The 17,279-nt window shown below is 46.6% G+C and overlaps 1 protein-coding gene across 4 annotated transcripts in view; it reads right to left on the reverse strand.

Annotated features, from left to right (window-relative positions):
* Positions 1-3,313: 3,313 nt before the first annotated feature.
* Positions 3,314-17,279, reverse strand: part of LOC126521352 (popeye domain-containing protein 1-like) — a 50,853-nt gene continuing 36,887 nt past the window's right edge. Inside the window, exons 7-8 of one of the 4 annotated variants that reach the window (XM_050170036.2) lie at positions 15,174-15,293; positions 3,314-6,357 (exon numbers count right to left, since the gene is read on the reverse strand). In XM_050170036.2, the coding sequence (XP_050025993.1) occupies positions 6,278-6,357; positions 15,174-15,293 (200 nt within the window). In that variant the 3' untranslated portion in view covers positions 3,314-6,277. Of the gene's footprint in view, positions 15,294-17,279 lie in introns of all 4 variants that reach the window. The other 3 variants (XR_008610359.1, XM_050170039.2, XM_050170038.2) reach the window with 3 other exon arrangements.

Here is a 17,279-nt window from a genome sequence, read left to right on the forward strand (position 1 = left end):
CACCTCACTGTGACGCAAAGCTAATTGGTATTTCACATCTAGGGTGAAACGTTTTCGGTTTAAAGCGAAAAAGAAAAAGCTATACAAACTCTTTTTTCCCGGAATTTGCGGAGCCTTGGCACGGTTCAGCAGACAGAACGCTGCTTGGCTCCACCACGGAGCCGATTGAGCATAGCGTTGGAGGTGCGCCGACTACGCTTTGTCGTCGTTGCAGTCAAACGCACTCCGTGTCTCTGGAGGCCTTCTAAGCGCGAGCCGCGCATGCGTGGTTGAGCGGGACAGCACGAAAATTAACGGCGGTGGCGGCGACGTTTTTTTGTACTTCGAGAGTTTTTATAATTGCTAAGGCAGTTTAAAAAAAATGGCGAATTTCGCAGTAAAAAAAAAAAAAAAAAAAGACGTACGATGGTTACAGTGTGTGACGCCAATGTTTAAGCGTTAGGCTGCGATGTGAGAGCAAATAGTATTTTGCCGGCGTGCTAAGTTTTGCCGGCTTAATTTATTTTGATATAGCGATGGCGGCCTTTTGATCGCTAATGTGAGTTATATGCTGAATGCCTTAAATTCTCTGTTTTACAAGACGAGGTCGATGCACGTTCCTCAAGGTGTGGGGATGGATAGGACCTGCTTACTCCGCGACATGTCGATGTAAAGCATGTTTGCTCGAGTTCCCACCGGCTTCCTGAGCACACACTGGCGCATCCGGGCGCGCAATAGCGCGCCTAGCGAGCCCCATCGCAGGCGCTCACGTCAAAAGGTAAACGCGACGTGATGTCACAGTTGCGCAGAATTCTGACGCCCTCCTAATACCAGTGTAGGAGAAGGCGACGACGACGACGACGACGTCGTGAAACTCTGGAATGAGCTAAGAAAAGCTAACGGCTTTAAGATCATAACACTGAACCAAACACAACGTGTGCTGACAGGTTAGTTATGGGTGCTTCTTCGCTACGCTACTTTACTTGCGGCGAAGTACTCTTTACAGGCAAAATGGTGCAGTAACCGACACTAAAAAGTTCATATGCTGCAGTAAAAAATTCCGCAGAGACTCTAAAAACTGTTTGCGCGGGGGAATGCGAAAGCATTGTACCGTTTGTAGACTTTGTAACGCATGGACGCGCTCATGTTGTGCCGTGGCGTCGGGGAACCGTGCTCGTCTCGCAACCCGGAGCTCCGTGTGCGATTCCCACCCGGACCGAAATTTACCAAATTTTCGTTTCAAAACCATTTACTTTGTTAATAATCTCCCTGAGAAATTCAACGTAAATCCGAGCATTTTTGACTTGATTTTGTTCTTTGCGCTGTCGGCTATTTTTAATAACATCTTTCGGTCACGCCGACGCCGACGGATTTTCGCGTAGTGGGCATATAATGTTTTCGCATTAATTAATACCAAAAAGACCACTCTTACCGTAAGACAAGGCTTGATGCGCCAAACAAAAGAAAGCAAAACGATAGGAATAGCCGGTAGCTACGCCGCCTTGATGTTCTCGGAGTAGCTCGCCGGGACGTAACGGATTTTAACAACGTCTGCTCGCGCCTAGGCGATTGTTCATTGGTAAACGAGCACTATATTTACTTCTGGAAGAGGCAAACACCGGAATTAGCATGTTTCGAGAACATTTACTGAGCAACACCGCTCCAAATAAAAAAAAAGGGAATATGTGAAATTGGTGACGTCACACTGACGTACTGGCAATGGCGTTCTCGCGCGAAAAAAATAAAAAGAAACACTAACTTTATTCTCTCTTATAATAATATGTTAGCTCGAAATTAACGAAACAGAGATTTGAAAATATACTATATCATTTTAACTGGTTAAGTATTTATTCTCTTTAATGTCCCTTTAAGGGAAGCCTTTGAATCAGGCAATGCTGCTAGCTTACCCTTTAACACTCTTGCTATGTAATGCTTATTGTCTAACGATCGCATCGCCGTTAATGAACTGTTAGGTTACTTGCAGGCCCCCGAACAGTTTTATCACCATCACTCAAGAAGAATAACAATACGTGTTGTAAAGTAGCCAACATTTTAGTTATATATGGACACTTTAAGTTGCTCTGCACATGTGACGCACGAGGCGAATGCCAGAAAGCACTCGTACAACTCTGCCTTTATTAGAGGTTCTCAGCGTGCGCAATTATATATGGCATCCACTTCACACCTGACACAGCATACAACGCAGATGCTCAAAAACTTTTCATAGAAGTCGCCGGTCAAGGATGGCAATAAACAGGAGGCTCGTGGCCCTTGATATTATTCACATACAAAGAGAAAAATGAAGCTATGATAACATCGGGAAGTTTAAACCAATTTCACACTTAAAAGTACGTCTTGCGGCTATTGCTGCTAGCGAACTCTGATTTCGGTTCATCAACAGAAATATTCCTCGACAAGTTGCCTTCGGTGGACATAATGGCTACGGAATGCAGCTTGCTGTCGCCAAGCGTGGAGCGCAAGCAATTCTCAACCGAATAAAGTTTTGAAAGTGAGCTTCCATCCTCGCAGTTCGAGTCTCAAGTACTAAAGACAATTTAGAAATTAGGGAAGAGGTATAAAATTTATGTTTACTCTTCCTACGCATTTTCAGGAAGCCACGAGGGATGCTGTCTCGCAATGTGCAGCCATGAAGGTGTATGTATGTCCAGTCTTCCACGTCGTGGTCGTCTGTGCTGGTAAATATAGCCGGATAGCGCTGCCGGATGACGCCAGAGCATACGATGGCCGGGGGCACGGGAGCAGCAGCCTGGGACGGTCCCGGTTCATCCATTGAAATTGCTGGTGGTAGCGTCCGACTGCGGAGTTCCAGGATGTGGAAGAGAAACCCAGCACCTCCACCAAATACAACGGCGGTGTTTGCTTAGCAGCACTAGTTCTAGGTTGTAGCGGTAGGCTTAAACAGGTCGGTACTATAGCGAAACGGGGAAGCCAGCAATTCTCATCGTTTTCTCTTTAACTAGCACTATGCGCACATTACCTTCAGTACAATATATATATATATATATATAGCAAATATCTCGATAACATCTTGCATACCTTTTTTGCTGCCAGATGTATTGTGTCCTTGATCCGCCCGCGTAAACTCTGTTGAAGCATTTCTCGCGCGTTGAGACTAACGTCCGTTCAGGTGGTGGACACTATAGCCTCGGCTGCAACGAGAACAATTCACTGCCCACTTGCCCACTGTTGTGTACGTCTCTCTGTGCCGCTCATGCCGTGCGAGACGGTCACTGCTCTTCCCAACCTGCAAGTGCCCTTCGTTCCGCCGAGAAAGCGTGGGCGTTCGCCCGAATCACGCAGACAAAACAGCGACTCCAGCTGTCACATGCTTTCAGTCACGCTTTATTGTTCATTTCAGTAACTATCCTAGCTCACTGCCGCCCGGCTATGGTTATGTACAAACATACAAAAAACAATGTACATGGTATATACACAGAAATTCGGAACTTTGTACACACAGGAAGCATTGCTCGCAGAAACGCAAAAATACGTTCGTGGTACAAGAATAAAAAGCTCGCCGAGCGCAGTCGCAAGGCGCGGCTTCCAAAAGCAGGCGGGAGATAACGGCCACAGCGGGCCTCTCTTTTTTTACAGCAATCGGAGAAGCGCTTCTGAGGGTGTGGTGTAATTAATGAATCTCGGATGAAATCTGTCGCGTGGGCGTCTGAAACACTCGTACTCAACGCTGCAGTCAGCATGGTGCTACGGTTTCACTCAATGCAGCAGGAAATTTGCTCCTGTCCAAGCTTTCAAAAAAAGAAAAAAAATGCCTGCGCGCTTGAAATGTTCTGCACTTAAAAGGCAGTCAAAAACAGCCGTGCTGTAAGCTATTTGTGGCCAGCAGTCATAATCATGTTCATCAAAACGCAAGTTGGCGACACTGGTTACACAAGTTAAGGAGACCCTGGAGTGGTTTTTAAGGTTGCTATTGGAAGTAGGCATTTGTGAATTATTACAGTGACAGTGACTCCAAATTCCCAGCAATCCCGACTCTCCGCCAACCCACCCACCCACTTCTTTTCTTTCTTTCTTTAAAAGAATTTAACGTGTCTATTCAATTATCACCCACCATCAAGGGCGAACATTGTCCTTTCGCCGAAGGAACGTCGCCTACTTCAATGGCAATCTTGAGAAAACGGTTCTCGGTCCCCTTAACAGAGTCACAATAACTGCAGTGTGACAACGACTAACCGCTCTGAGAGCAGCGAGAGCGCCCTGCGATCTACCACAACCACCGGTGTATAGGTGAAGGAACACATTTACGGCATTGCAAAGAAAAGCATGTGGCGAAATAGTGATCGCTTCGCAATTACTCATCGTGTGAGCTGCTGCTTCCGCGGACGGCTCGAGTTAAATTGAAACAGTGTCACGTAATGCTTGTGCATGGTTTTGTGCTATGAGAAGTGGAGCGCTACTTTCAATCCTTGGTACGATATGAACATTTATAAGTCGCGCTAATCTTATACGTATCGCACTTGAAGTTTCTACGACAAAATGTTGTTTGACACGCGACATGTGTGTTCAGACATGAGCACCTGTGATGCCTTTAATGTTAATTGGTAACTAGCCTGTATAAAACCCTGAACGTACGCTGCGTCTAATGTTTACAAGCATATTCGTATGCGATGCGAGTGTAATTTCGTTTCGCTGAGCGGTAGAGAACCATGAAACAGCGCAAACGCATCTCAAGTTTCATCTCGCACGTTTTACCACAGTTGTGCGAAAAAGGGCCGCTTCAGTGGAAAGCGTGTGCGCAGGTTACACAGACGCCCCAGGGCTTTTACTGATCCTATTAACTGCAGTCTCGCCGGTCAAGGCTATATTGCTTCTGTAAATCAAGTGGCCGTTTCTTTTGGTTATGTTTGATTATGCTATTTTTAAAAGGTCGGCGTGCTTTGCAGGATTGTCCACGTTTTAAGACTTGCGTCGGATGGTTCAAAGCACAAGCGCTGCAGTTACTCGATTCTAAGTAGCCACGATTTATCTCGGGCACAGCGACCAGAAAAATGTGATGCTTGCGTTTGAACATATCCTAAATGTTTCGTAGAGATTTGTTTCTTCGAAAAATTATTTTGGGAAAGAGGTATATACCTTGTATTGAGGCGGAGTAATAATCCAGAGATTACAGCACTTTCTTGTCTTACATGCGCTTCGTAGCATTTAGCTTGTTAATAAATATGCCTCTTCCTAAGTATGCGACCCGTTACTGCGTGAACCCCAACACGTACAGCACGACAGGAGCATACGACAACGAAAGAAGCACGTATTGCCGGAGGAGGCAAAAAATAGCAAACACTTTTTTCAGCGAGATCCTTATGCGTGCGCCTGATGTTGCACATTTGCCTCCGCCACGTCATCGTGAATGGGAACCACCCATCCCGTCTTATGTTTTAACGTGCAAATCTTCGCGCATCTAATCTTTACGTACACTTTTGCCGAATAACTCGATGTGCTTCGCGGTTGTCTTCCGTGCTACAAAAGCTGCAGCTAGTGAGTACACTGTAATCCGGCGGCGCTGGCGTCGGTTTCGAATTTGGTCAGAACCGTTGCTTCACTTGTGCAAATGACCTGGGCGAATGCTTTACGCTGTGGTTGAAAGTTTTAGGACACACTCACGAGTTCTTTTTTTTAGAGAATGCACATTTTAATGCAAGTTACTAAATTACTTAATTACTTTAATTAGTTACTAAAAAGCGGGCATCAGCGCATGACCCTACTTCTTTTACTTGCACTGACCCCAGGTAGGAGCGCCAAAGAAAGCCTCTGTGCAAATTTCTTGCACGTGACATCACGTACGCCATGTTTTGACGTCATTCACAACTTCTTCAGCGCTGATTGAGCTAAGCAGCTCGAGTTAAGGAGCCACTATTCACCCTGCCATTAGTTCACCGACATGACAGTCGCGATAACATCAACACACTTCTGTGTACTCGTTGCCATCGCTCGAGTGAAGTTGCCATTTGCTATTGCCAAACGTGTGTCGTGCTCCAGCCGTCTTGGTCGCGTAAGGCTGCACGCAGCAACTGCTCGTCGCAACGCACGCACAACTTACGAGCGCGTAAACACCGAGCACTGCTTCTAGAAGCGGCCCTTTTGGCGTTTTCCTTTTCGTATCAGCAAACCAAGCGGCTTCACGAGGCATATACTGGAGAGGAACGCAGGCACAAGAGCAACACATGTTGTTCCAGAGGGACTAAGTAGCGCGAAGCGCACGGAATCACGTCGTCGAGTCTCTGCAGAACCAGGGTGTTGGCTGCGTTAGGCCCATACATAGAGGCTATGCCTCTACATTGGCGGCTCCTGCCGCAGCGACCACCTTGACTCTCTTCCTTCTCTCCGGTTCTTCTTGGGTCACGGCTACATGGAGAGAAAGGGGGGGGGGGGGGGGACAAAGGTGACGATTGGTGAACACGGTAACCGCGACAGACTGCCATTGCTGTCGCTAAGGTCCCTCCTACATGACGCTACCGCTCTGAAGCCCCTCTTGTAAGAAGCTCTGCCCTCGTCCCGAACCGTTGTGGTTCGCACTCGACCCCGAAAGGCGACAGTCGGTCGCTGATACAAATAGCAATAAATACAATAGACCCCTGGGAGCCACGGTCGGGAGCTGTTCACTAGCTTTTCTGACAGTGTCATGCCGAATAATTATCCGAGACACTACAAAAAAATTATTGTAGACTACTAGTCTCTCACACGCCAGCCTAATTTCTTGTAGACAATTTGTTCCGGACAAACAAAGTCGATAAAATGTGTGAGCGAAGGTTAACAAAAAAGCATATTTCCTTCGGTCTATGTGTGGGCGAATTATTGAGAAAGTGAGAAATTCAAAGGCGACGCACAACCATTTAGGAAAGGTAAAAAATATTCTAAGCACATGAAATAATTTGTTGAGTGGAGAAATTCTTCCCTGTATATATATTTTAGCGCGGAATTTTCGGGAGGGTGGTTTACCATTGGAAGTGTTGCCGTACGCGTACACTTAAGGTTCTATTGGCTAAGACGTTAAACAGTAGCTCCTGCTTTTCGGTAGAGAAGTTGCAGCTATTGTACGGGTATGCTTAAACACTTAACGAGTAGAACTGCACGATAATTACGAAACACGGCATCACTAAGTGTGTAAGAAAGCATGCACCGATATTGTCACTTCTTACTCTTCTATGCCATCTCTATCGCAACAGATGTGCGAAACGTGCTAGTTGGTAGACGACAAAAAAGAGGGAGAAAAGAATTTAAGACCGGACGTTACCCGTCCCGTGTGTTATTCGCCGCCTGCAATCCTTTTGTTGTGCTTTTGTTCTCGCATCATGACGCTCGGCTTATCGCCAATAAAATCGTTGTTTATAACGAATAGAGTCAACCTGATATCTGTCGGGCCACTCGGGGCTTCACTTGCGGTGATTTCGCAGAGCACAAAAACGCATGCTTCTAAACCGATGGAGCATGCCGAACGCGCGGGAAAGCATCTCGCACAAGGATGACAATGCTGTTGTGTCCATGCTGTTTAAAAAAAATAAGAAAGAAAAGGCCTATAGAACGTGCGCATGAAGGCGCGTGATGGAACTGGAAATGTCTACGAGCACTTGGGATATTGTTTTGTGCATGTAGGACTGCCTCTAAACTACACAATAACAGGATCACTTAGGCAGATTATGTACATGTGCAAAGTCTAGAAATATAATTTTAATCATAAGAATCTGCGGGTACGCCCTATACGGACAGGCCGATTATGTGAAGTGTGTCTCGATAAGTTTCAGACACTTCCTAAAGATCTTTCAAACGCTTACTAACTCTGTCGAACATAAGCTGATAGGCAAGGCACCACATGGAAGATGTCTTCGTGGATCTATTATTTTTTTGCGTGTGAGCAGATTTACACGAGCGTGAATGGCTTCCTTGTGTTCTCTTTCTCTCAATTGATGACTCCGGTAGAACACAATGCAATGCGCATGTTATCACAACTACTTGCTTCCTTGCTTGCTTCTTGTTCCGTGGTTCTTCCCCTCTACGGGGAATCGGTCAGGAAGCCGACGGTTAAGGGGAGGATGAGAGAGAAAATGAGGCAGGGTGGTGCTAATTCTGCAAATGCTATGGAGCTAGACTCTCTTCAAAGAGACCGACGTATTTTCTTTTTTTAATTAAAACGTATGGTTTACACACAGACGGCAAATTCGGCAGTATCCATATCATTTCGAATACCGTCGGCAATTTCACCACGACTGCTTAGCCTCACCGCGTTACCGTTTTGTTTTCCCTCTTCTTTATGGTGTTTTCATGCTATCCGTAGCATCTCCGACGTATTCTTGGATCTTTATTCTTCCTCTCCCATTTGCTTGCGTCGTATGAATTGACCAAATAAATGATGCCAAGTTTCAGAATTGTGCCAGAGCGAAGGTGATTGCTGCGTGCGTTAAGTGCTGATTAGAGCACGCACCATGTATCTCGGAGTGCCTAATACAGTCTAGGGGATCCGTGTTCGACAGAGAGAACGAGAAAGAAAAAGAAGCCATTTTGTCCATCCAAATCTTGGCGAAGTCCCCACAGTGGTACGCGCCATCGTAGAAGGATATCTTATCTTATCCTACTTAGAGCTGTAAAATCCAGATACATTTATTTTTCTACTCATAAAGGATGTTAACGGAACTCTAAAGAACTGATAAGTGCGAGAAAGGGGGGTGTTTACAGCATAGACACCCCTCTATGCACGTTTCTTTCCACGTGCCTGAGGCAGGCGTTCTTGCAGAATTGTGCAGAAATTGTCAGGAAAGCAGTGCAGATCTAGTGCGGCGAGCAAGCAAATGTGCTATCGGCTGGCACGAAGCGAAGTTCGTGCGTTCCGTTCCATGCTAAAGTGTGATTAAAGAAGCGAACGTCGCGACGCTTTTTTTGTGAATATGTCGTCTGACGTACATATGAAAACGCGCGGTTTGTCGCTGTGAAACTAATCGAGTCATTGCGTCTTGTAAAAAAAAAAAAGGCGGATGTGATAAAAAAAGGCCAAATAAGTTTTTGCGAAAAATACAATTGTTGGGCGTCGTTTTCTATTGTTGTGACAAGACCACCTATGTCTAAAGTATAAATTTCTCATGCAGTATGTTCATCTTCTCTTCCCTATGTATACAGCGTTCTAGCAAACCACGTCAAGCATGACAGGTGTAGGTACAGCGTATGGCGAAGACGAGTTTGGTTTTCGAAACGTTCGCAGCAGACGGATTCGTTCGCTTAGCGCGTGTTCTTTGCATATCTTCCGACGCATCTACATCTACTCCAGAACACTTCTACTCATGTTCTTTCTTTCTTTCTTTCTCTCTTTCTTTCTTTTTTCTTTCTTTCTTTCTGTTTGCACGCTGGCGTTGTGAAACAAGAAGGCTGGCTGAATCATTCGCACTGAGCTGAAGCAAACAATAAACAAATAAAAATATGGAGCGAATCTTTTGATGGGACTGACAATTTTTATGCGTAGCTTAATCATTTTCATTCGTGCAAGTCTTCGAAGTTCCTTTTGCTCTACCGCCATTTGTTTAACGGTGGTATTGCAGCAGGTCGAAAGAAAGAGATTTGAGAGGATTAAATGGCGGTAATGAAAATAATTTTTCTGTCTCGCATAGTCACATGAAAGACGGCTAAAAGTCCCGTTTCGGGAAAATATTTTGTGAAACATAATCACATCACCGCGGATGTCCCTACTTTTCTTGGTTAGTCACGTGATTTGCTTGCGTTTCTTCTTATTGACTACTACTGCTGTATGAACAGCAAACAAACTTGACTTGGTAAAAAGTCAAACTCTACCGAAAAATGAAAAAGAAAGAACGCGCACTACACCCGTCTTTACTTCGATTTACTACGTTGCACTACCATAAGAAGAAAGAAAAGAGAGATAAGTTATCTAATCAAGCTACGACTTTCACAACCTCAGTTCAGACAAAACACGCACACGCACTCTCTAAACTCACATCTGGTTCTGACACGGGCGTTATAGAGCAATCACGTCACCACGTGGTGCCGCTGAGATTGTCTGAGCGGGGTGTTCACATGCCGTTAGATTCTTCAGTGAGGTTCGCACACTTCACCTCACTTGAAACGTGCGTCACACACAGATAATAACAATAATAAAAAAACGATGCTTTTTGTAAACAGTTACTTCAGTAAATCGTATATTCCCTCGTATGACGACGACCCAGCCCGCTCTGTTCCGCTTCTTCTCTTTGAATCAGCAAACAACGTAGGTGCTAACGCACCAGAAACAACACGACACAATCCTGGGCTATACCAACAATGGTTGACAAGGCAAATGTAATTCGTCATTTAATTGCATAATATTGTTATTGAAGCTGCCGAAACCACAAGAAATGTGATAAAATGGCGTGTGACGTATCAGACGACTTTGCCATTGAAGAAAACAGCGAGCAGTGTGTGTTCGGCCATAAAAATTTAGATTAAATTCTGTGGTTTTACGTTACAAAACCACGATATATTTAGAAGGCACGCCGTAGTTAGGTATTACGGGTTAACTTTGACCACCTGTGCTTCTTTAACTTTCACTTAAAGTTCACGAACGTTTTTTTTTTTTCCTCTCTTTCAATCAAAGTACACGAACGCATTTCGCCCCCCAACGAAAGGCAGCCGCTGCGGCCGGGATCGAACCCGCGACCTTAAGCTTAGCAACGCAAAGCCACTAAGCTACCGCGGCGGTTCTGTGATTGGCCTATCAGTCGCCTTAACAAACGATTACAAAAAAAGATTACTTTCTCAACAGTATTGGTCAAAGGAGGCTGCACATATATGTGTATGAGCATCCTTATTTTTAAACATTCTTATTCACGGTTTACACTTGTGCCCCAAGTCGAACATAAATTTTGTCGCTACTTCAGCACTGTGCCGTGCTCGTCCTCATGCCACTGTGTCTATGTTGTTTGCTGATGTGCAGAAAACTATCGGCTACCGAAGCTGAAAACTGTCCCAGCTACCTTCAGAGAAAACGTCACGGCTCACTGAAGCACCCCGTTTCCTTTATTTCTTCCTGGAGACTTAGAATTCGCTGCCGAGTACTGAGCTACCCTCGCCCCTACCAGACCCCGTTCTCCTTTATATATATTGTCTCAATGTACTATGACATCAGGCACACGCGTGTGCAGCTGAAGGAACCAACTCGTGAATCCAGTCTAAGATGAGACGTGCAGACCCAATGCCGCCTCCCTCAATCCGCTCTCTTTCCTGATTGATTTTGAATTTGAAATGGATAAGAATGTTCGTAGATGAAGACTTAAAAACAAGCAAACTGCACTGTCTTTTTTTTTTTTGCGTCATAGGTTGGAACTTTATGAGTAGCATCCGTCTCCAACTTTCACTCAATTGCCTTGAAGCCAGGGAGAGAGGCACTTGCTCGGAATCTAACAGTGGCTGCCCCATCTCTGTGACATAAAAAATATATAGAAGTAAAACTTATAGCGCATCTATGAAGTATGCAAACTGAGCTGTCCGCACGAGGTCGCACAACAAGAGCAGCCTAAGCAAAGAACATCGAAATTAATTCGCAATTGATTTCGATGTTCTTTGCTTCTCCTATAGCAACTACGGCAGCAACAGAGAATGGTAGACTACTGTCGGTACGCCCTGCCGAGCGAGATTTCGGCGTATGACTACACCCTAGTGCAAAAGTATCCACGGAGGACGATGCGTATGTATGGCACGGCTCTTGGTTGTACCGAAGATTAATGTCTCCTTCTGCCATATCTATTTTCTGTCAGTCGACTACAAAAAAAGAAGCACAAAGGAACGCCGGCTTTTTGCATGCCAAACCAAAATTTCGCTGACCGCAGTAGACTACAACCAGGGGCTCTATAACGTAAAACTATTCCATTGTGTTTTATTCCAATCGCTTGACGTCAAATTTGCGTAACCGCCGACGCAAGCATCGGGCGGTGACCCGCAGCGTTGCCTGAGCAGCCCAATCAAACGCTCTGCTCGTTTATAGGAGGACACTTTTGCTTGCTTTCAAAGCGAATAACATTGCCTACATCGAGTGGTTTTTCGTTTGCAGTACGCTGTCTGGAGGCGAGGAGCACTCTCAAATGGAGAGGGTTTCGATGCGGCTGAGTCAGAGTACTAAAAATAGATAACCGGATGAAGAGGGTGGTGCTGCCATCTGCCATTGGTCCACTTTCCCTTGCTTAGCTTGCGGTGGCTGGTCGAAAATCGCGGCGGCTTGCAACAGAAGGCTAATATCGCTAAAACGGATCCTCAGCAAAGAAGAGTTGGCAGAGCGAGATCGTAAGCGTGCCGAAAGTGTTCGAAAACGTTACATGGCCACGCAAGAAGGTTTAATATATGCAAATAAACCCGTGCTCTCCGGCACATGCCAGTAGCCAGTGCCTGAGTGAACGGCGGCAGCCATCTTTTATTCCTTTCGGAATGGGGCAGCCTGCGGCTATTCAGAAGAAAATTCAGTTTTGTTCGGCATATTAGTGCATTTTTAACGCGCACACGTCGCTTTGACGCGGTGAGTTCTTGCGGTTTTGTGACGTCGCGTGACAGGCAGGTGAAGTGGGCGAAGTGTGTACACACCACCCGCCGCGGTTGCTCAGTGGCTATGGTGTTGGGCTGCTGAGCACGAGGTCGCGGGATCGAATCCCGGCCACGGCGGCCGCATTTCGACGGGGCCAAATGCGAAATGCGAAAACACCCGTGTACTTAGATTTAGGTGCACGTTAAAGAACCCCAGGTGGTCGAAATTTCCGGAGTCCTCCACTACGGCGTGCCTCATAATCAGAAAGTGGTTTTGGCACGTAAAACCCCATATATTATTATTGTGTACACACCATATCAGATGGGGAGCTATCGCGGTTTTCGTTACGTTGCGTGAAAGACAGGGGAAGTAGGGGGGGTCCAAAAAAGTTTTTGTCCAATCGCGGAGGGCTGATTGCAGAATTGGAATGGAAAAGTTTGGAATGGCTTTACGTGATAGCGCCTCAGAACGCAGTATAGGAGGATTTAGGTTCTTGTATTGGTAGTATCTTTTGTGGAATACCGAAACACCGGAGATGCGGACTGCAGCCGCATTACAGCCTCAGCGCTGATGGCGGCATCTTGTGGCGCTTTGTTTAACCGCAAAGGGTTATAAATGTTCTTGAGTTACATCCTATTCACGGATAATAAAAATTTAAAAAAACTTTACATCGATTATTATGTTGGTATTGATGTTGTTGCGCTGATTATGTTTATGTTGTGATTATGCTTTATATGATTATGTAGGCGTTTATGGTCGAAGTTGAACGCTAAATCGAGTGATCGGCTCTCTCAGTTTCATGACAAGAGTGTGAGTGCCTTAGGCTGAGCTTGCGTAGCGACGATTCTACAGCGGCACTGCCTGTAGAGCTCGTTCAGTTCTTGAAAGCCTTTGAACATTTAACTAGAAACTTTATTTAAACAGTTGTTTGAATTTGTTCGGTCTGTCATTCTTCTTTTTAAAGACAAAAAAAAAGGATACATGCGTCAGCGCATCTGTAGTTAGTCGCACTTGTATTTCGCGGGCTGCGGAGAGCAACAAAATAAGCAGTGAAAGTTCTCGTCTTATAAAGATATTTTCATAGCGGACTTTCTCCTGTATTCGATAGCTTTGTTTACACGAACTCGACGCAAGCCAGTCGAGTCATAAGTGGAGCTGATCCAGCCCGACTCGACCTCGCTTACATGCTTCTAGCCGAGCGGATTGGGCGAGTCAACGGAGCCCTTGCAGACCATGATTGACCGAAATCGCGGCGACGCCCACTCGACTCGACCTGCTAGCGCTTACATGAACCCGATGGCCGGGTTTCAGACCGACAAGCCGACTTGACCAGTCTTTGTTGGCCTCATGTAAATATAGCTATAATGCAACGTAACGAAGAATAAACTGTTCGGCACAAAGAAACGAACATGATACATAGTTGCGTTTTAAACGTTTGCAGCTGCGCTTCTTGTGCAATGTCATGGCGGTGGCGTTTGTGTTACCATAGTGAATTTAAAATAACGTTCTTATTCTACCCGCACGACATCGTCAAAAGTATGCGGGTTTGCGTGAGCAAGTGGCCGGATACGAAACAGTAATGTTTTTCTTTAAACTTACATGCAGTCATGAATTAAGTGTCAGTAATATTGACGTCTTAACTCTCTAAGTGCTCATACAAGCGCTTGGAGAGCTGTTACTACAAAAAAGTTATTAATTTTTTTGGTTCCGGCTGCTATAGGGTTGCAACGTTATCGGGTCTCAGCGCTGACAAAGTGCGTAAGGCCTTAAAAAGAAAAATGAAAACGCCTGCCCTTGCTCGGTTGGCTTCGTGTTAGGTTCACTGGCGCTCGACAAGCACTGTGGGAGGCGCACACCTTCCACACCACATCAACAAGGGTACGACTCGACTCGCTATCTGGCACCATGTGCACAGGTGACGCAGTGGAAGCAACTACCGAAACACTTGCATTCTTTTCTCGCGCGGAAAGGCTGGCTCGCGGTTTGAACGCTACGCTTAGTAAGTCCTTGCTCCCACGTTATCGACGTATCTACAGAGCGTTTGCAAGTTCTAAACAATACATCGGAATGGTTTTGTTGCCTTTTGGCATGCACTGCTAGCCTCTGCTGGCACACTGCCGTTTTCATCTGGAGATATACTGAAGATATGCAGTCGACCCACAATGGCAGCGGTGGCAATCATGATATGTCGTTGGAAGATAAGCAAAAAAAAAAAAAAAAAGTCAGTGGAATCGTGTGACTCGAACAAAAAGAGAAACAAGGAAAGCGCTGAGCGATGTTTAGTGACGAACACGTACGCCACTCGCCACCCATGCGACGAAGGCCGGAGAAACGGGCGACCGCTTTTCTTTTTCGTTTCGTTCACTGCGGTTTTGAGCACGGTTCACCTGGAGCTACGGCGACATCACTTCCGGGGCTCACAGCCAGCCGCACTATGCGCACACGACGACGGCCGCGGGCACACACCGGAAGCTCAGGCAGCACCAGCCAGCATCAGCAGAACACAAGCACGAAAGCGCGCTGCTTATATCGAAGCATGAAGCAGCAGCAGCAGCAGCGAAGCAGCGATAGCGACACCAGCTGCAGCGGGTGCACGAAGCGTTCTTTCTCTACAGCGGCGTTTCAGACACGGTGCCGATGGCGGCGGGAACCAGGCTGGTGGTCACTTTACCCCGTCGGCCGCACCGCACCAAGGAGCGACGAGGCGATGCACGCGGACTCGGGCGCGGACTAGGGCGCGGGCTGGGGCGGATCCTCTTCGTGTGCACTGGAGGTGGCTCGGGGGCACGGCCTGTGGACGGTTTCGGCGAGGAGGCACATGCGGGAAGGGGGGGGGGGGAGGTAGGATCGGGAGTGGGGCGCAACAGTAGCTGTTAGAAGTTAAGCAGAAGCGCACAGATGAACAGAGAAGGTGGATTGGGATAAAAGAGTCGTGCAGTAGCTGGACTTGTTTGTCTTAATATACACACAAGACGGCAGTGATAACATGGAGCAAGGCAGGATGATGGTGTCCCCTGCACTCCCTGTGCCAAATATACGATACAGACGGGGAAGCGTATCTCGACAGACTCGCGCTCTATAATGCAGCACCACATTCTCCAAGGCACTACGTACATTCCATAGTCAAACCAAATTTTCCTGCAGCTTCACTCAATTGACACGTTATCCCGTTCTGACGTTCTTTGATGCGAATGGCTCGATGCACCAGTTGGCCAAGAGCGATGCATTGTGGACTAATATCATGGCAGCTTGTCAGTGATGTAGTCAGATCGGTTTTTCTGGGGGAGGGGGCATTAATTTGACTGGGGACAGGAAGGGGGAGGGAAGAGGGGGCAGAGGAGAATACACAAATGTCGAGGGGGGCGGGGCAAGTGTCCGGTGCAGCTTGTATGCACTGATCTTAGACTGTGCCACAACGAATGCACTTTATTTTTCAATAGTTTTCTATCAGGGCACAGATTTGGCACTGATCTCTGATACCGTCACGCTTCTGTTAAATGTCTCGTGCGAGTTCCAGTGATTAACGGAAGTATACGACACGTAGCGCATGCAGAAGCGACGAGGACGAATGTTGGCAGTGCACACAGAGCAAGCCCAAAGCACAGAGCATGTTTAGACACATCAGGAGGAGTATACTTTGGTCTAGTCGACTCATGGCTGTCGCAGCACATGTCCATATCAAGAGGCTCAACAGAGGTTTCACAGACGAGTTTCAAAACTACCAGCCACGAGTAGCTTTCTTTTCTTCAATATTTTGTGTCTCTTGACTTATTGGCTACATGCTGCGGCATCGCGCATAGTACGTACACCGACGTTCAGGCGCGAGGCTAGAGCTCGCAAGTTAGAGCCCACAATTGCACGCAGCACCCACTCATGGCCCACGGCAACGCTGCCATGGCAACAGAGCCCTACCCGTGGCTTGCCGTCCATACCATCCTTCATTGAAAATATCGAGCACGAAGTACGCCTACACAAAAGTACCAGTGGCGCCGCATTGTATAGTCATTACTTGCAGCCGTTTTGCAACGTGAGGAAGTTCCGCAAAGAGTGCAGCGTGCGACATTCGTCGAGATCTGTGCCTTCACTTATTTGCGGGATGGTCCTGAATTTTCGGGAGCGCAGCTTTCGCACCGAGCGCATTAATGCCGTTCTTCTGTTTTCACAACGTTTGTTATACCTTTAGCACGTGTATACGTGTACTTGTCTCTCACGTCCCCCTCGGCGGAGTGCGTATTTAGCTTTCTTTTGACTCCCTGATCGAGTATACTTACTGCGCTTGTCCCAATCAGGGTGAACCTATACCAAATTGGGAGCTAAGAATTCTCCAGGAAAATGGAGTTAAATAAGCCGTTACTCCCCCCACGGATGAGTTGCCAGCGCTCCAGCGCTTTTACAGTAGAGTTTTAACACAATGTTTCCATCATACCGTTATAGCATTTGATGTCGATCAACACTACTGTGGCACCAACTGTCAGGTATAATTCTAAACACCTTATTACCTCGGTGTCCGTCTCTCTATAGGCCTCGTAGCGTCGAAACAAACAGCTGACCTTAATGTTAATTACAAAACAGCGGTTGCGCTTTGTCCTCAGCGTGGATGAGACTAAGCGATGGCTGATTTGACCATTTATCCTTTTCCGTCACGACGAAGAGCCAGTAACACCGGCGAATTAGGTCCGACGCGGGCAACCTGTGCACTGCCATGTTGTTACGCAGTCATGGTAGCCGATAGGAGCCGTTTCGGTAAACTTATAGAGGCGCCAGATGGAGTACTTTC

The sequence above is a fragment of the Dermacentor andersoni genome, chromosome 6, assembly GCF_023375885.2.
Source record: "Dermacentor andersoni chromosome 6, qqDerAnde1_hic_scaffold, whole genome shotgun sequence".
In the NCBI taxonomy this organism is placed as follows: Eukaryota; Metazoa; Arthropoda; class Arachnida; order Ixodida; family Ixodidae; genus Dermacentor; species Dermacentor andersoni.